The sequence below is a fragment of the Sturnira hondurensis genome, unplaced genomic scaffold (genome assembly GCF_014824575.4).
Source record: "Sturnira hondurensis isolate 20B ecotype Veracruz unplaced genomic scaffold, ASM1482457v3 Scaffold0010128, whole genome shotgun sequence".
In the NCBI taxonomy this organism is placed as follows: domain Eukaryota; kingdom Metazoa; phylum Chordata; class Mammalia; order Chiroptera; family Phyllostomidae; genus Sturnira; species Sturnira hondurensis.
In genome coordinates, this window is record NW_028082759.1 from 11,315,071 (window position 1) to 11,336,119 (window position 21,049).

General features: G+C 36.5%; 1 protein-coding gene across 1 annotated transcript in view; it reads left to right on the forward strand.

Annotated features, from left to right (window-relative positions):
* The window catches only part of LRBA (LPS responsive beige-like anchor protein), a 522,692-nt gene that overhangs the window by 129,218 nt on the left and 372,425 nt on the right, over positions 1-21,049 (forward strand). The window contains exons 32-34 of the mRNA XM_037058420.1: positions 6,783-6,861; positions 8,673-8,806; positions 15,690-15,751. Of these exons, the coding sequence (XP_036914315.1) occupies positions 6,783-6,861; positions 8,673-8,806; positions 15,690-15,751 (275 nt within the window). The remainder of the gene's footprint in view (positions 1-6,782; positions 6,862-8,672; positions 8,807-15,689; positions 15,752-21,049) is intronic.

The following is a 21,049-nucleotide window of genomic DNA, read 5'->3' on the forward strand; positions in this document are numbered from 1 at the left end:
CTTGCTGTTCTGAATCAGTTAAATCTACGAAACTCCTGATTCCCCCATGCCCCACACTTTAGTAACCACCATTCTGTTTTCTGTAAGTTTTTATGTTAGTTTGCTCCTTTTTGTTTTCTATCTCACAGGAGTGAAATCATACTGTTTTTCTTTTCTGCTTGATTTATTTCACTTAACATAATTCTTTAAAGATCCACCCATGTTGTCACAAATGGCAATAGGTCAACTTTTTTATGGCTTGTAGTATTCCATTTTGTGTGTGTGTTTGTATAAAATTTGTAAAAGATATTTTAAAGACAGAGTAGAAGAGTAGGAAAGGAAGCTATCATTCATTGCATGTTTTCTGTGGTCCAGGCTCAAAATACTTTAATTTACGCTCAAAATAGTTCTGTGATGTAGGTGCCACTCTAGATTTTATAAATGAGGAAAACAAGACACAGAGAGCTTAAGTAACTTTGCCCAAGGTCACAGTTAATAATAAGTATCAGAGATCTTACTGCTTCCCCAAACATTTAACTCACATAACAACCTCTGAGGGTAGTTATTATCAAAGAAATTGGCCTAATATCTATAGAGGTAGGGCTCAGGTTAAAAATGGTTTTGTTGGCGGTGGCTGGTGAGGAAGTGTTTTCTGCCAGCGTAGAATATCTTTTCTAAGAAAACCGATAATGGAAATTATGTGAGATTGATGATTGAGATGGCTTGAGAAGTTAGCGGGACTTCCTTCAGATGTGAAGCGGTAAGGCTCCGAGCTTGGTTGACCTGACATTTCTTTTTTTTTTTTAAGATTTTATTTATTTACCTTTAGAGGGGAAGGGAAGGAGAGAAGGAGAGAAATATCAATGTATGGTTGCTTCTCATGCATCCCCTGCTGGGAACTGGCCTGCAACCCAGGCATGTGCCCTGACTGGGAATCGAACCGAGATTGTGTGGTCCGCAGGCCCGTGCTCAATCCACTGAGCTACACCAGCCAGAGTGATCCTGACATTTCTTTTTGGAAGGGAAATAAGTTTCAGGCTGAGAAGAATGGAACAAGTTTTATATTTATTATGGGAATTTAATGGGAAAATAATATATAGAACACTCGACTAAAAATGGGTAGCATGAATCACAAATAAGTCATTCAGAAGAGCTCTAGACTTCTCTTCTGGAATGTCTTGCAGAAATGTGGTGTTTCTGTTTTCTGTATCATGCTGGTACAGGTGGTTTAAAGGTAGGGTTCTAGAATTCTGCATGGCAGAAGTCACTACAAACTTGACAAGTATTTGTAATGGTTGATCGGAGATAAATGTCATTAATTTTAGATAATGCATAATTACAAATCATAAAGAAAAAGATTCCAATAAAAATGCTCAAAGGGTCAGAATAGTCATTTATGTTTCCTATTTTCTTTCCAGTGAATTGAGGGAATACCTTCAGTTTCACTAGTAATCAAAGAGGTGTTAATTGTTTGTTCTTTCTTTGAGGCAATTTGGCAGTGTCTATGAAAATTTAAAGTATGTGTTTATTGACTCGTAAGAAGTTATCTCAAGAAAAGAAGTGCACATAGATTTATGTAAGCACATACAAAACATTTTTTTAGTAAGGTTAAAACTTGGGAACAACTCAAATGAACATCCCTGAATTTGAGTTGGTTTGATATTTTCTCATGATTAGAAACAGATTATACTTGTTTGGTAGAAAAATTAAGGAACAGATAGAAAAGAAAGTCACATCACTTGAAGGAGGCTTTGGTCACAATTCTGACAGTGACTGCTTTCATCCTTGGTCTGAGTGTCACTGTCAGGTGCTTTCTGTGGTGTCACTCTTTGCCTTTTAAAGGTTTTAAATGTTTTGTGGGTGGTACTTTGAAATTATTTAAACATCCTATTCCTTAGATAATTACTCATTCACATCAGTATGGCCTGATGACTTCCTATTTTGTTAGATGGGTATAATCAGTTACTATGATTGTTTTGATGCTCATATTGTCTCTGGCTTCGTCAGTGGGAGTCCCATCAAACTGGCTTCTCTGTTCTTGTGACATATCCTGTCATTCCTTGGGTATATCCTTGCCTTTTTTAAAAACAAAACTGCTACTTCATTCTCATTTTGTACTTTTCTTACACAGATCTTAAAGTAGCCATTGCTCTCTTAGTGGAGAATAGAAATCAAGGTCAGCACAGGAGTTGTTAGGTCTTGCTGCTCCCAGGTCCTCTAAGGGGTAGAACTAGGGACTACCTATTGTATATAAAGGTTTACATGTGCATGAGGGTATGCATTTAAATATATGTCTATATATCTCTATATTAGTGAAGCCATGATAACACACACAGGTACTCTGAATTTCAAGCCATTACTTCTAAGTTCTTTTTAGTTTTATTTAGTACTTAAATGTCCTCACATTGTTTGGGCCCCTGTACCTTGCCTCCGGGTCAGTGTGGCCCCACGCTGACACAACTGAAAGCTTCCTTCTCTGCTCTAGCGAACTGCCTTCCGTCTGACTATTTAGAAGGTTTGGGAAAGAGGGTCCTTTGGCTCCTTAAAGAACAGAGATTTTTATGTTGTGGTCATAATAGGAAAAAACCCTGATTATACTTGTAACACAAGATTACAGATTCTCAGATAAGAGCTCTAAACTTTTCAACCCGACTGCATTTACTGCCACATTTGGAGTCTTTTAGTAGTAAAGGGGGGTGATGGAGATAGTGTGCTATGTCTCAGACCTTTGGAGCCAAGCTGCAGTAGGGACTTCAGTTCGTGGGTACACGTCTTCACTGCAAGCAAATCATTGTACTCAGTGTGTGTAGATTCTACAGCTTTCTTTCTCTCTAGTTTGTGTAATCTTGAGGTTGTAGATTGGCAAAATAAAGATTTGAAATAGTTACACAATGCTTTCTTATTCAGTCTTTTACAAAATCTCAGATTTGATTATATTGTTTTCTTGATTTTATTCACTGTGTTTTCTCACAATTAGGCTTCAACATCTGGCTGACTGTAATTATTAAGATGCCTTTGATTGTAAAATGCATTGATTCCAGAGATGAAACCACGTGTAAAAATTTGCATCTTATCATGATGACATAGGTCCATACAGAAAAGAATTCTTACTTAGAGATTTCTTTAATTTTTTAAAAAAATGAGCTCATGATTGATGTCTTTCTCTGTCTGATTTCGTCTCAAAGTTTCTGTCAGTGTCCACCAAGTAATCCTGCAACATATTAGGATTTGGGATGTTTGGTCATCTTTGTCATTTTGATGGAGTTCATGTGTTTGTCTGTTGGGACATGATTATAGAGTGGTATTGTTTTATGATGATTTGTCATGGTCCTGGCATGGCTTTGTCTAATGTTGATGTTCTATGAAATTGTTTATACTTGACGGGAGAATACGAAGACCTGCCTTGGGTTCTAAGCCAGCTCCTAGCAATACCAGGATTGGTGGGCATACTTGATTTTACCAGGCGAGCTTCCAGATGTCAACCCCTGCTTTGCTACCTTTTCATCTGTTTCAACCATCTTTGTTTGTATATCCTATGTGAACATATCTTCTGTCTCTCTTTGATCTATCTTTTGTACACACCACGTTGGCTCCTTTAAGTGCTTCCAGGATACCCACGTCTGGAGTTTGGAAAACAGATCAAAGCATCAGACCTCTGATAGTGCATAGATTCCAGGATCCATCCAGCCCCACATCCCTCCTTGTTTATCAGCTTCGCATGGTCTTTGTTTCGTTTGCTCCGACATGTTTGCTGTCTTTCTTGGTCTATCCCTCTATAGCATTGTGGTGGGATTTCAGCCTGTATTTACTCTAATACTAGCTTGGCACCCTTTAAGGACATAGCTCTCAGAAACTGCAATTTCACTCCTGTATTGCAGCTGCAAGCAGGATGTGCACATCTGTGCCTGCATACTCCAGGTTGTTAGGGTGCCATCCCGGTTAGATTCCAGGGATCCTGTGGTCCCAGTGTCATCGGTGGGCATCTGTATGACTTACATGTATGCGTTCATTCTTTTCACTTCTCCCTAATATTGGCCTAATGAAAAAAATGACTCTTCCTGTCTTTTTTCAGGTACTACTTCTACCTTGAATTTTTAAAAAAGATTTGATTTATTTATCTTTAGAGGGGAAGGGAAGGAGAGAGGGAGAGAAATATCAATGTATGGCTGCCTCTCATGAGTCCCCTGCTGGGAACTGGCCTGCAACCCAGGCATGTGCCCTGACTGGGAATCGGACCACGAACCCTTAGTTCACAGGTCCATGCTCAATCCATTGAGCCACTCCAGCCAGGGCTACCTTGAATTTAATGATGTTCTATCCTGCATATTTTGATGGTTAAATAGGAGCTTTATTTTTCCTCTACTTGGTAGAACTTGTCAAGCCTCAGTAAATTATTCTCCGTGTTAGTCTTCTAGACTCACCCTTTCAAGACTTGGCCATTATGTGTGTTATCTCTGACAGAGTTAAAGAATGGGTAGTGAATTTCCTGGTGGTTATTTTTCTCTTGCCAACTAAAAATTGTAAGCACAGTTATTTGTTTAAAGCAGAAAGACAATGACTCTTACACAGGACAAAACAGTTTGAATGACTCATACTATAAGAGGGTGAATGGGCCATTCAACAATATGGATATACAAGAGTGTTTAGGGGTGTCTGATTGTGTTAATTGGAGAGGAAATAAGAAGAGCAGGGAACGAGACAGCGACATAAAACAGTAGGGAATAGAGAAGGGCGTATTTACCAGGTGGGAAGATGGACCTACTGAAGTGCGGGAGATGGGAATGATTAAGGTGAACACCTAGGGCTCCTCTCCTCATACGTAACAGGCACGAACAGTCCAAAAGATGGCTCAAGGAGAACTCAAAGCCCCAGAGCTGATAACTCTAAGCGACCAGGAAATAGCGAACCTCTCAGATGTACAATTCAAGACACTGGTGATCAGGATGCTCACAGAACTGGTTGATTTTAGCCACAAATCAGAGGAACATATGAAGGCTACAGTAAGTGAAATAAAGGGAAATGCACAGGAAACCAATAGTGATGGAAAGGAAACTGGAACTCAAATCAAGGGAGTGGACCAGAAGGAAGAATGAAACATTCAATCAGAAAAGAATGAAGAAACAAGAATTCAAAAAAACGAGGAGAGGCTTAGGAACCTCTAGGACATCTTTAAACATTCCAACATCTGAATTATAGGGGTACCAGAAGGGGAAAAGAAACAGCCACGAGTGGAAAACTTATTTGAACAAATAATAAAGGAGAACTTCTCCAGTCTGGCAAAGGAAGTAGACTTCCAGGAAATCCAGGAAGCTCAGAGAGTCCCAAAGAAGTTGGACCCAAGAAGGAACACACCAAGGCACATCACAGCCAAGATTAAAATGAAGGAGAGAATCCTAGAAGCAGCAAGAGATAAGGAGACAGTCACCTACAAAGGAGTTCCCATCAGACTGTCAGCAGATTTCTCAAGAGAGACCTTACAGGCAAGAAGGAGCTGGAAGGAAGTATTCCAAGTCATGAAATCCAAAGCCCTATATCCAAGACTGCTGTATCCAGCAAAGCTTTCATTTAAAATGGAAGGGCAGATAAAGTGCTTCTCAGATAAGATCAAATTCAAGGAGTTCATCATCACCAAGCCCTTATTATATGAAATGGTAAAGGGACTTATCTAAGAAAAAGAAGATGAAAAATATGAACAGTGAAAGGACAGGAAACTCACAGTTACTAACAACCACACCTAAAACAAAAGCAAACCAAGAGGACAGCTAGATCAGGAGCTGAACCATAGAAATGAAGAACACATGGAGGGTTAGCAACAGGGGAGTGGGAGGAGGAGAAGGGGGAGAAGATACAGAAAATAAGTAGCATAGATGGTAGGTAGAAAATAGATAGGGGGAGGGCAAGAATAGTAGGGGAAATATAGAATCTAAAGAACTTGAGACACGTGGTCATAAACGAAAGCGGGGAATGGTGGGGGAGGGGGATGCAGGGTGGAGGGGAATGAAGGGGGGGGGAATAGAACACTGTAATGGTATCAATAAAATATAAAAATATATATATATATAAATAAAATTTTTTCAAAAAGAAGATAACCTCTACAATGACTGTACATTGAGGACCTTCTACCGTGTCAATTTCCCTAGGCTCTAGTTAGGTGGATGAAAAGTTGCGGTCTCTGCTTCCAAAAAAATTAGTAGAAGGACAGTTAAAAATTTAGTTGACACACAATATGACAAATGCAACAACATGGTACATACTAATTACAGTGAGGATACACATGAGGTACTGTAAATTCTGCATGAATCATTTAAGAAAGGTTTCTCAGGTATTCATGGAGCTGTGTTTGCTAGACTAGATTCAGAAGCAGTCAGGGTATGGTAGCAGTTATTTGGGGACTGAATAAGGACAGTTTTCTTGGTAATGAAGGAAATACCTGTTTAAGGCTAAATTTGGGATTCTGTTTTTCATTTCAATTAAAAGCTTTTATTTATAAATCTCAGTTGCCACTTGCTGTTGAATACAAAGAATTGTGACCCCAGCTAAGTCATAATTTACTTTTCTGTTAATATGATGGATAGATGAAGGGTTGGTTGGAGTATAATTGAACTTATACCTGAGGTTTATATGTTAAGTGATTCTAGAAAAACCTTACTAATTAGTAGATTTCAATGTTATCCAAATTATAATTCACATTTAAAAATGCATTATATATATTTTTGTTGACTTGGTATAAAGATAGTTTTTGTTTGTTGAACCCTTATATCTAAAAACAGAAAATTCCTAAAAATGGTTATTTTCTTTTAAAGGTGGTGGATCATCTAATGCAAAATTGCCCTCAGTTCCAGCAGTCGGTTCAGTTCCACAAGACCAAGTTTCAAATATGAGGTATTTAAGCTACTGATCTGGATGTGTGTGATTTATTCCTTTTGATCAATCTTTAAACTGTCTAGATATAGTGATGATAAATTCTTCTGTTTCTATTTTTAAAAACTTCCATGGCATTTAGAAACTTGGGAATATTTTAGGGTTTCTTTTTATTTTAATTTATTTTATTGTATTTTTCATCTAGCTTTTTTAAAGATTTTATTTATCTTTAGAGGGGAAGGGAAGGAGAGAAGGAGAGAAATATCAATGTATGGTTGCCTCTTGTGAGTCCCCTGCTGGGAACTGGCCTGCAACCCAGGCATGTGCCCTGACTGGGAATCGAACTGTGGTTTGCAGGCCTGTGCTCAATCCACTGAGCTACACCAGCCAGGGCCTTTAGGGTTTCTTTTTAAAGATTATGAAATGTAAAAGTTTTTTGAGAAGTGCCTCTTTGTAATTAATAAATGCTATATACATAGCAACTATTTAAATACAAAGATCGATAGTAGCACATGATTGGAGATTGAAGGTTTAAAATTTGCCATTCCTCTTCCATAAATAAATTGCTGGAAAATAACCTTGTAGCCAGTCAACCAAAGCCACAGGGGTACTGAGTTGTAGATGGACTTTCTTCTTTAAACTGTCACGTTTCCCACCAGTAGAGCCCTTGTGGCCAGTTCTCAACCCTCCGCACCACGGCCGGACCATCATAGCCCCCACCTGTACAGGCACCTGGGGGCTGCACGTGTGGATGCGGAGGTGCGCTGTCCTCCGGGCGGAGAGGCTCTCCCAGATGAGTGCAGCGGACTGGGGAGGAAGTGGTTATCGGCACCAGGGGTTTCGAGCAGCACACCATTGGTCCAGTGGGTAGTGTGAATATGAAGTGGTTTTTATGTGAGTAGTGGCTGCTCTCACGTATGTGTGGTTTATACATTAGAAACTGAAGCTCTGGAAATGCAGTGGGCTTTTAAAAAAATCATTAAAGGTGTGTGTGTGTGTTCATGTGCGTATGCATGCACACACACACGTGTATAGTCAAAAAGACAAATATTGATGTGTGAATTGAAATTATTATAAATGTCAGTACACTGTTTTCAATTGGAAACTTGTTCAGATTGCACTGGAAACAAGTTGTTCCAGAGATGGGCATCAGTGGAAAAAGAACATGAACTGATTCTTTCACTCTGTGAATGTTCATTGGGTCTCTGCTATATGCTGCAGTTGAAAACTTGGAAGTGAAGACATAGTTTTTGAACTGGAGGGTTGATGGTGTGGTGGTTAATAGGCATATCTGATAAAGACTTCATGTATTGAGTTTGTTTAGGTTATAGAGGCGAAAATTGAGTGCTCTCACCTGGCTAACTATAAGACTTCCAGCCCTGGCTGGTGTGGCACAGGGGTTGAGCACGGGCTGTGAACCAATTCCCATTCAGACAGGTCGCCCGTTCAATTCCCATTCACAGCACGTGCCTGGGTTTCGAGCCAGGTCCCCAGTGAGGGGTGTGTGAGAGGCAACCACACATTGATGTTTTTTTCCCTCTCTTTCTCCCTTCTTTCCTCGCTCTCTAAAAATAAATGGATAAAATCTTTTAAGAAAGAGAGACTTCCACTAGGGGCGATGCTTGGCGTGGTTGTTACCATTTGTAGGGCTGTGGGTGGCCAAAGAGACAAGGGCAGTCCCGGCAGAAGGAGTGGTGTGCGTCACAGTGATGAACCCTCAGGTGGCACTTAATTTTTCGCGTAGTTTTACATTGCTATGAGAACTCATTTTAAAAACTAGAGAATTGACAAGTTCTAGTGGTGAATCAGTTCATTCAACACCTTTGCATCAGTATTACAGAGAGGCTGGAACATGCTTTGGAGAAGGCAGCTCCTCTTCTGCGAGAGATTTTTGTGGATTTTGCACCTTTTCTTTCTCGGACACTTTTGGGTAGCCATGGACAAGAACTGCTTATAGAAGGAACGAGTAAGTAGTTTCTCTTTATTTCATTTTATATAAATATGTATTTAAATTTCAAGGTCAAAACCTTAAATGGATAATAAGAGATGTGTGGGCTTTCATTGTTAAAATGTTTTCAACTTTTGACAAGGGTTTTCACAGAATCTAGAGATAACAGTGTGGTGTACTATATCTTGCTTGTATTCTACATAGATGACCGGATCTTTTCTAAGTAAGATACTTTGAAACTGTGTCAGCCTAGACAGCATGTAGAACTGGGTTGCTGAGTGGATTGGAAACCATGCTATTTGTGGAAAGGTTAAGAGTAGTAGATCATTTAAAGTTTTTGTTTTGCATAGGGCACTTGCCATGTAGTGCATGTCTTCAAACATGAAAGAGGGTAACTCAGCCAAGTGGAAGTAGACATGCGCTGAACTTCCTCAGACGACAGGTATGGGTTCAACGGAGAACAATGGCTTCTCTTTAGGAGCTCTACGTAGACAGGCTTCAAAATACCAGTCTTCACTCTATCACCAGAATTCTTTTTAAAGGAGAACCTAGAAGACTTTCTTCAGTGATAATGTAGAATTGATTTTTGCTTTCAAATGTGTTTGGACCAGAAGTTTGCTAAATCTGGCTTATCTGTGCCCATGGTTAGTGGTTTAAGGTTAGACACTGCGATTCTCCTGAAGCTGAAAAATCATGGGAAAGCGTAATTATCTGAATTTTGGTGTCTTTAAATATCAACCTACAGCTTTAGTGACCACAGATTTTTGTTGGGTAGAGGTATTAGGTGATCTCCTAAGACATTTTTTTCTAAGACATTTCTCAAAACTTGTGAAAAAGTCCCCTTTTTTGGGAGAAATAAGGATGTAATGGAAACGCAAGGCATAACAGTTTATGTGTATCTGAGTGTTACCTATAGGATACCAGCACTTTATTTGACCCTTACAATATTTGTTTATAAGTAATGAACTTCAGCTGAAACAGGTGTTTCATTATCATCTCTGCTGCAAACGTACATGGAGTTGGTGCTGAGTGATTCATTTCCATAGTCAAATGATAACATTGAATTTATTTGAAAAAGAAAGTTCACAATTTAGAAATATTTAATTAAATTTGGGGTAAAATTTATTTGCTGCAAGATAAAATTTATTTAACTGTGAACTATTTGATCTAATGATATAATAAAATTAAAAGAATTGAATGAAAAATAGAAAGACTTTTCCCTAACTTATCTTTCACTTATCAAACAATTATTTTTTAAAGTGATGCGACAACGTATGATCTATATTTCATTACTGTAAAATGACTGCAGTAATTGTAGCCTCTTGGTGTAGCAAGACATTTTTTATTTTTATTATTTATTTATTTAGAGAGGGAGAGAGAGAAAGAGAGGGAAACATTGATTTTGCAGAGAAATATGGTTCTCTTGCTTCTTGGTTGTCCCCAGCCAGAAATCTGGCCTACAACCCAGGCATGTGCCCTTACTGGGAATCGAACCAGCAACCGCTGTTTGCAGGCTGCACTCGATCCACTGAGCCACACCAGCCAGGGAAAGACATTGTTGCTTTTTCGTTGGTCTTTGAATTGTATAATAAATCCAGCAAAATAGGAGCACCTTAGATACTCAGAAGTAGTAAACTTGCCAGTTCACAATCCCTGAACAAAATTTGGAGTCAGTTTTTTTGCTGGTAAATTCTGATAAAATGATAAGGAAGATGATGCCTTATCAGATGACTGTTGCTCAACTGTAAGCTTGAGCAGTGCCTGCTCATTGCACTGTGTTCAGAAAACAGCAAACAGATGTAAGAATATTTATGCAACTTACGTATGGATTTTAAGTTGCAACTCTTTGGGCGGTGGTTTGCGTTTTGTTACAAAACGGAGCAGCTCGGAGTGGGGGCGACTGCAGCATGCTTGGTGCAGGAGGAGGCGGAGAGAGGAGTGAATGGCGAGAGGCCTTGGCTTTAACCCTGTCCTTGCCAGTGACAAGCCGTGAGACTGGGCACTGGAAAAGTTATTACCTTTAAATTATTAAAGTGGTTTTTTAATTAAAAAATTTAAATGAATATTTTAAATATTTATAAAGTAAGAAATGTAATATCAATGAATTTATTATTACCAACTACTCAAATCGTCTTTGTTTTGCCATAATTGTTTGTTATTCTTACCTCCCTTCTTTTGCTTTAGTATTTAAAGCAATTCCAGATATTATGTTGATTCACGCCTAAATAATTCATAAATCCTATACAAGACATTTTCTTATATGACTGTAATTGCTGCTTTTATACCTAAATATATTAATAGTCCATGATATCATCTAATACTCAGCTCATATTCATCTTTATTTAAAAGATATATGTTTATAATTTCTTTTTTTCTAATTAGGATCTAAACAAAATCAACGTATTACATTTGGTTATGCCTTTTAATGTCCTTATTAATGTCAAATAGTTTACCCCTGATTTCCCTTTGCTTTCATGCCGTTGGCCTGTTGAAGAAATCTGGTTGGCTGTTCTGTAGAACGTTACGTGGTTTGGTACTCTGCGTCTGTGCTTCTTGATGATGTCGTTTAATGGTTTCTCTATGCCATGTATTTTCGGATGATTCGAAATTAGATTTAAAAGTGTAATTGATGTAATACTTCATATTACATCATGCCTAAAGCCATGTTTTCTAATTGTCCAAATTTTAGTGATATTAACTGTCATTTTCAAATACCCTTTGTAAGATTGAGTTTTATTTTATTTTTTTAAAGAGGTCCTCAAAAACCAAGAAAAATTTACTTTAAAAAAGTTTTATTCTACAATTACATGTGTATTCATTGGATACTTTTCATAGATCTAAGATTCATTATGGGGTCTTTGCGATCTTAATTTTGCTACACCTTAAAACATTTTTATATTTCATCATTATTCATTAATTATTCCTAACTACACTAAAGACTAAAGTAATAAGAAAACAAGAATACTGGAATTGCCCCTAGAATAATGGTGCCAGAGGAAAACAAATCGTCATTCTTGGATCACCTGCAGTTTTCTTACGGTGTTGTATCATATTTTAAGAAGAGAGAAATTCATTTTCTTAAGGGGGGCAAAAACAGGTGTTTGGGGAGGGCAAAAATATACACATATTTTAAATATATATAAAGTTATATATAAAAACATATATACGTACATAAAACCATATATACAGTGGTTTATGACCTTCCAATGGGTCATAGTATGCTTATACAGTATATCTTTAGTACTAAAATTTCATGGGGGCAGAATTAAGAAAAAAATGTTTGAAATGGTTCTTTAGTGGAGAGTGATAATGAAAACAATTTGGGAAATATTGGTATAAAAGAAATCTGTGGATACTATCTTTGTGGTCTTATTTTTAGCTGTAATAGAATACAGTTAAGAATTCAGAATTTTTCACTTTCTGATCATAATGGTAAGGTGAATAAAATTGACAGAAGGAAACATTTTATAATTATTAGGCCATCTGAGGATGAATTTAAAGAGACAGAGAGCAGCACTCATGACTTTTACCAAACTCAAAAATCTATTAGTGCATAGCATGTATCTGTAGACAACAAGGAAATTGGTTTTCTCAGCAGGCCACTCAGTGGGAAGGAATTCATTCTATAAAATGTATATGATATTTTGTGACAGAAACCTGAAACATTTCATTTTACTAAAAATACATGGTACAGTATTCTTCCATTGTTCGTGACCATTTTGCACCACAATTTGCCTGGTACCTGTTCTAGAACAAGAGCTAAAGGCTGGTAGGTGCATACACAAAGATGACTAGAAGGGAAAGTTCATGCAGAAATGAAAACAATTCAGTGGATTGATCATTCCAAATGGTATTTGTAAATCTAAAGAAGATAATATGTTTTAGTTGTAAAGCAAAGAAGATGGCTAGTTTCTCTTCAACAAAATTTTGAATGATCCAGCTTTTCCACAGTAATGCATATAATGATGTAAGTTCAAGCAGGAGGACCAGAATTAATGATAAGGTATTAGAAATGTATTTGGAATGTAGAATCACTATTCACAAGTTACCATGTTTACAGGTTCATGAGGAACGATAGTTGATATCCAAAAGACATTTCTCATTCAGGAGATATATACAAATACCTTCAATACCAGGAAAATATGGAAAAAGAATTTGAATGTGTTGTGCTTAAGTTCTTACTCAAATGCCTAGTAATGTTTCTCATCATCCCTTTCTGTAAATTATTTAAGGAGACTTAAAAATACATGTTTTATTTTTTAAAAAGTCTGTTTTGTTCCAGATGGTAAATTGTCATGACTGTTTTTCATGGTGTACTTGAGAGACTCCTTAGATAGTTGGGTTCAGGCATTGCTAGTGTAATCCCTAGTAAGTCACTTAATATTTCCGAGTTTAGTGTCGAGGGAAAGCAGTAGTCATAGAGGTAGAGGAGAGGTAATCTCTCGTAAAGAAGTTGTAGTGGTCTCTGATCATGAAACCCCTGAAGATTATAAAACTCTTGACTTAGCAACTTGGGTTTGTCTTGTTTGAAGAGACAAAAATTCCATATTTGAAAAATCACCCAAAAATGAAACCAACCAAACCAAACCCAGATATTGTGGGAGCCTTTTCGGGAGGTCAGATTATGGGTCTGCTGGTGTGTGTGAGCCCACAGTGACCTGCCCACTCTGCTAGCTGGGGCAGTGGTTGGGTGTGTGTGTGTTTAGGATGAATGTCAGTACTTCTGCAACAACTTACAACTTGACTGTGAATGTTCTTTTGTGGCCTTCCTCTGGATAATTCTTAGAGTCTAAATGTAAATATGAAGACAGCTTTCCTGGTTTAGGATTCATTTATTGCATTTTCATACATGCAGCTACTGTCACCCAAAAACAAAAATTTAGGTCAAAAATAGAGGTGTAATTAAGTTGTACCAACTCATACAAAGTCCTTTATCAGGATTATCTCCTGTTTATACACTCCCGAGCTTATACATTTGTGTTTACATTGTCTGCTTGTTCAGCAGGGGGTAGGGAGCTTAACATTAGAAGTCTAACATAAGGTGTCTTTTGTCTTCTGAAGCTCTTCTTGAAAACCTAACAGACTATGTCCATCCTGGCCCCACTCCCACACTTCCCAGATATACAAAACCCAACTCCAGAAAACCCATGGATTGTTCTAATCAAATTATGGAATGTTATTTGACATTTTGCTGTCAACTTGCTGAGCCGTGCGTACACTCATTCCTGAATCTTCACATCCACCTGCATAGCATCAACCTTCGGGCTTGCTAGCCTTTATTATTGAGAAATAAGACTGAAATGTATAACTTTTGAAGTATTTAAGTATTGAGCCAGCCTATGGTATTTTTGTAAAGGGGACAGAAGATCATCTATAAATCTTTCCAACTTTGTGTGCCCCAAGACTGTTTTCATCATAAGTGCTTATTATCCGAGTGGATACGGGAGGCTGAATCCCATCAGGGCCCAAATGCTTTGCCATAAAGGGAACGTTGGTGGGGATTCTGGTAACAGTAGAATAGACTTAGTTGTAGAAAGAAGTAGTGGCTTTTGAAGTTGAAGTATGTGGAACTCCCTGTATTGGGTTATATTTTATGAAAAGTGACGAGGTTCCAGACCAGTAGAGGGCTACACCAGCAGTGGGAGGTGGTTGTCATGCTCTCTCTTACAGCCTTGGCATTGGTCCGAGGAGGTATGCTCATCTTAGCTCTACAGAAACCACACTTTAGTGACCTGCTTGCTTAATGAAACAGTGAGATATTGAGAAAAATGGTTTTGACTTTTCTAAAAGGTGAAGGGGTGTGAACAACCTGTTTGCCTTGAAAGCTATTTGTGAGGCTAAAGAACACCAGCCTTTGCCATCAGTAGTTATGAGCATGATGACTAGAAGGGTAGAAGGAACTACAGCACAGAGATTATAGGAAGGGAATAAGATGGGATAGGATTCCTGCAGGAGCCTCAACCTGGAGGAAGAAAGGAGGTAATTCTGTCAGGTGTAGAAGGGCCACCAGTAATTATTTTGGTTTTGACACACTGGAACCTAAACTTGTGTTTGCCTAGAAAAATAGAGAATAAAATTTACATTTTTTCTGATTATTTTGTGAAGTTGGTTATGCTACTGTGACTTAGTAATGTGACTTAGTAATTTAGTGCTCTTAATTATTGGCATTGCTTTTTTAAGATGCTGGTTATAAAATGTTCTTTGAATGAACTCCTTTTGATTTTATTGGTAATCAAAACTAAAGAGTTCTTTAGATAACTGTATAGCAATTCTTTGCTGAGATATTTTTGGTGAACCCAAATGAAACATGAAAGAAAATGGAAATGAATTTATTTATAAGAAATCAAGAATGTATAACAGACAACGGCTTGCACTTCTGTTAAGGTTTAGTGTGAGGTCACAGGTCAAGGTACTAATAAGAGTGTTTGGGATGTCTGCTGCCATGAAACAAAATGGAAACTTGATTGATAGCTGGAGGGTTGAAGGGAGAGAGTGTGGTGGAGAAAGCAAAGGTCAGGGAGCCATTTCCCTTCTCTGCATGTAGAACAATCAGCTCTCTCCAAACGAAATGTAGATGAGATGCATCAATATGGCATATGTTGTGCACATTTCTATGAGTATTGTGAAATGTCATTATATATGAAGTTGTAATGAATGTTTTAGTAGTTTGAAAGCCAAAAAGAAATAGTTTGTCAAAAATTGTGGTAGGTTTGATGCCAAGTTTAAAGTAATTACAAAGTACCTTATTTGCTCATATGGTCAAATGTGTACATTTTTGGTTCTTAGCTACGTATGTTAAATTTTATTTTAAAACCCATTTTGGGCAAAGTTGTATAGCAAATAAATCCCTCATATTTGTTTTTTACTTTGTAATTTTATTTTCAAATTCTCTTTAAAATAGGTCTGGTTTGCATGAAGTCTAGTAGTTCAGTTGTGGAGTTGGTTATGCTACTGTGCTCACAGGTGAGTGACAAGAATAATGTTGAATTCAAGAATGACACAAATTACTTTGCAAGGAAGTTTTAATTGTTTTATGAGAAATTTTTGCTATAATAGAGTTTTGAGTTTGTAGTTTTAAAATAATGTTATTTGTATTGCAAAATGATCACTCCTTGTCTTTGGTACTAGCTGATAACTTTGAAGTTAGAGGTGAGATAAACTGGTTAGATGAAACAGAAACAGCTTTCTAGGGTCACATTAAAAATGTGTGGATTAAATGATCTTGAGATGGCTACATTTTTTTTTTACTGTGTGTATTAAAGTTACAGAAACGGATTTATTTGTACACCTCGTGGAGTGCCACTTTTGACTCCCCTGGGAATAATGGGTTTACTTCCCTTTTGTGCAGAGGTTATAAAAGGAGTGATAAATAATTTTGAATTCTTGTCATTGCTAATTATTTTTGACATGCAGAGTAGATTTGGGAAAACATCAACAAACTACAGCAGCCCTCGTAAGATGTAGTAAATAAATTCCTAAGAGCAAAATTACTTTCAGTGTTCAGAAACCCTATACCTCATTTGGTAAACTTTAATGATTTTTTTAAAACTTACATAAAAACAATGTATCCTGGGATGTTTTCTGTTTTGCAATTAAATAGATGAATGTTTTTATTGAGAGTTTTCTTTGTAGTCTTTTAAAAATGATATCTGGCTGGTAGTAAATTCCCCTACTTAGAACTTTAAAATAGCCTTTTTAATAGGAAGGGTATTGGTCTAGAGGTCAAGGGTTCTGACCCATTTCAAAACCTTTGACCTTCGTTTACAACTCTCAGGGTTTCCTTGCCTGACGAATAAGGATAATGCAAAATTAATGTTTCTTTGCATCGATTTATTCATTTTAGTGCCTATATTGCCAAATTTATTTAGACTGTGCTGATGGACATTTCATGAATACAAATTAAAGAATCATAGAAGGTGTGAAAAATCAATACTATACATTGTCAGTAAAATGCAGTAAGAACAATTACTTCTAGAGATTACACCTAATGGATTTTTACAATGAACTTGTGAGGAGTAGTTATGCTTCTAGTGGGCTTATTATTCTTAGATTTAGCGAGATTCATGTATTTATAACTTAATCTTTTAAAGAGAACTCCATTTATTGAAAAGCTAACAATAAAATTTCTTACTAAGTAATTTGGATTGAAATAATTGCATGATTATTTCTTGGAGGAAAATTATTACTTGCCATTCTTATAGTGACATGAAATTCCTTTTACTTTTAAGAAGGGTGCACTTACAGTTTTGGATGTTTCTTCACAGGAGAGTGAATTTTGATCGTGAAGTTTCATTTTCTAGTGCAGAAGCATTGAGTATGTTCTTGATACAGGAAACCTATTTCAGATGTAGTATATTATATAGTTGAATGTAGTTGCTGAAAAGATAGAGAATGATATGTTTTGATATACCTGTTTGTCATGGGTGTCACAGTGCTGTTTAATAGTAGTCCAATCAGATGCAATATGAAGTTCACTTAGAAGAGTAAGTTGCAAAAGTCAGTCTCAAGGTTTTTGTTGGAATAAAATACATTATTGGTTATTTGAAGTCCTTCACATTTTTTATGAGTCCTTCAAAAGTTCCATGGCATCTCTCTAAGATGTAGCACAGTGTGAAAAACGATGTGAAAAATGAAGCCAGAATTAGCTCCAGATGTATACAGATTGTTCCAGGGTGATAATTACATTTTTCACTTTGAATTTTCCTAATTCAAAGAGGTCAGATTGGCAATCACAGAAGTGATTTATTTTGTTAAGAAGCAAACTATCTTTTTCCACATGAAAGCTTAGGAGATATGAAATTGGATTTGAAGTCGACATTTTGCAGATACTGGGTGGGGATGCCTTGAGTTTGATTGATAATTTTTCTTAGTCTGAGATAGGGTGGGAAGCGAAAAGCTAGCATCTTGCTAAAATTTTAATTTTTTAAGAGGAGATGGAGAGGATCGAGTGCCAAAGATCGAAAGATCAGGTCAAAAACTCTTTTTTATCACATAAATAATGGGATATGCTTATGAACTTAACATCTGCAAATTTGATTTAAAACTTTACAAATTAGTTGGTGTTAATTTCATGACAGTCGGCCATCTTTTGATTCTTTTTCTTGAATTCATTCAAAACTTATTTTTTGCATTCTTTTAAACAAGGTGCTAAAAATTATCCACATTTTATTACAAAAGAGTATAGAGTCTAAATTTAAGAAATGAGGAAATGATCCCATTTGCTTTGCTTTCATTAGGACCAAACAGGTCTATGTATTTTCTATACATAGAAATGTTTTCACTATATATTTTCTTAAAGCTTCAACTAGGGTATATTTTTCAGTATCCACTCATTCATTGATAGGTTGATTGGAAACCATTTCATATTCTGTCCCATTTAAGTTTTAATATTAAGGCAAAATGTTATTATTTAGATTTGAAGAGCTTTCTTAAAATACTTTTGAGTAAAGATATACACACATAAACACAGACTAAGGCTTATTAAACTTGGTTTATTCATGTATTGAATTCCGTATAAAATAATTCAAGAAGTATTTAAGCTCCAGCACATGATTTATTTCTTCTTTACAATAAGACAGTGTACATTTTTTAGGAAACTGTATACCACTCTCTGATGCACAGAAAAAAATTGAACAACTTCTCCGTTATATTTCAGATTGAGTTTTTCACAAGCATGTAACTTATTTGTCCCTGGTATTTCTTGTGTATGTGTATAAACTTCATAGAAATCGGTATGCATTTAAAGAAAATGTTAAATAGTTCAAGTAATATTACTCTACTGTTGTGTAAAGTGTTTGTATCTTGCTCATTTGACATTAATATCATTTTTGAAAGAATTGACATTGCATTCAAGGCCACTTTATAAAAGCGTTGCGTTGCTCATCCTAATTCAGTCTGACATACATTCCAATAACACTACCTCCCTTCTTGGGTTTAAAGCTAAATTTATGACTGTGCATTGTGAAGTGCATCATTTAAAAATGGTTTCAACCCAAAACATCTAATAAATAAATAATGTGTATGGCTACTCAGTAGTAGACTTTCTAGACTAGAAATCATTCCATCGGATACTCAACAGTCCACTATCGGAGAGGGCTGTCAGATAAATCTTATGGTAGCTGCATTCATGTCCTGTAAATCACATATTATTGTCTGAGCCTTCTGCCAGGTCATCTATTCTTTTCCCATTTATCAGAAATGTGTAGAGTATATAGAAAAACTAGAAGTACCATGTAGTCTGCCCTGGCATCCTGTCTGAGTAATTAATCAACAACAAATGTTAATTTAAAATACTGTGTTAGTCTGATTGTTCTTTAAAAATTTTCACATCAAAACATGTAGATTGTTGTTATTTGGGGAATATTTCCTCTATGTGCAGGTAATGATATATGATTTGGTCCTTTTTGATTTAAGAGTTTCTATCCCTCTGAATTATGAATTTAAAAATGATAATATTCATAAGAACCAGCTGGCACTCTCCTTGTGATTTCTTTGTTTCAGTTTTCTGTTTGAATTTTTTTGAATTGAGATTTTTCCTTTTTGAATCTTTATAGAAATGTTTCTCTCATTCTCCACTTTCCTATAATTAACTCCCATTTCCTTCTTTTAAAATTTATCCCTTCTAGATATGTGACATCAACATAATTGCTCTTGGCTTTTTATTTCACAAACTTTTCCTTTTATAGTTTATGGGTATTTTGAGAAACATATGTAATTTCACTAACCAAGGTACCGTGGCACAAAAATGTCATACATTATTAGGGACCTTTACTGCGTGGACCCATTTCTTACCATGTTTCTGTATCCATTCTCAAGCTATACTCAGCTATTTAAAGTCACCTAGATGTGCCACTGTATTTTTATGTCTTGATAGATGCTTTTTCATTCCCTAAAATCTCCCTTCTTAAAATTTGGTGACTCTAATTGTTGGCTTCTTCTCATCATTGAGAATTCAGCTTAATTATTCTCTTCTCAGATTACCATATTTAAAGTTGATGCCTTTTTGCATGTCTTTGCTTCAGTGCTCATCGTAGAATATACCACAAAATTGAAATATACATGGGCTAGTTTATTATTTTCTTAGTTGTCAGTATCTTCTTTGTACTCTAGGACCATGAAGATAACAGGTGTTTCCATTTACTCTATTAGAATATACCTAGTACCCAGCATGTTCCCTCCCAATGACTCTGGAATAACGGCTCACCTCTCGGACAGCTTGCAGTCTCCTCTGGGAAGGTTTTTGAGCCCTGTCTTTCTCACAGCTCTAAGCCTAACTGAGATCTTCATCCAAGGAATTTACTGGCCCATATTATAGTAATTTCATTCTTTATTTAAATTGCCTGTGATTTTTATTTCTCTCCCATTAGACTGGAAGTTTCTTGAAGAACTGTGTTGTGTTTTCTGTGGTATCTCCAACATCCAGCATAATTACTATTCATCCAAATATTTATATAATTGTATAAGTGTTACTTTAAATTAAATGTATTGGGATAACATGGATTACTAAGATTATACAAATTTCAAGTGTACATTACTATGATACCTGATCTGTATATTGCATTGTGCACCCACCACCCAAAGTCAGATCATCTCCTGTCACCATATATTTGACCCCCTTAACCCTTTGCTATACCCCACCCCACCACCATACTGTTTTCTGAGTCTGTGAGTTTCAGTTTTGTATACCATGTATGAGTGAAATCATGTGGTAGCTTTTTCTCATAGACTTATTTTGCCTAGCATAATATTTGCAAGGCACATTCATTTTGTCAAAAATGGTAGTATTTTGTCTTTTCTGAAGAACAAGTAGTATTCCACAGTATAATGTATCTCCTCTTCTTTATCCAAATCTCATCAAAGTACACTTTGGTTGTCTTTGTGCCTTGGCCACTGTGAATAATGCTACAATAAAAATAGGGGCATGTATAGTTTTGCGAATAAATGTTTCTGAGTTTTTCAGGTAGATACCCAGAAGAGGGATTACTCGGTCATGTATTAGCTCTGTTCTTAAGCTTTTGCAGTAGCGCCAAACTGTTTTCCACAGTGGCTGTACCAGTTTACATTCCTACCAGCAGTGAAGGAGGGTTCCTTTTATTCTGCACTCCTTTCAACACTTGTTATTATTTGTCTAGTTGATCATGGTCATTCTACAAGTTGTGAGGTGGTACCTCATTTTAGTTTTGATTTATTATGTTGAGCTGTTTTGCTTTTATACCCACTTTACTGAGTATTTTAATCTTAAGTGCATGTTGTATCTTCTCA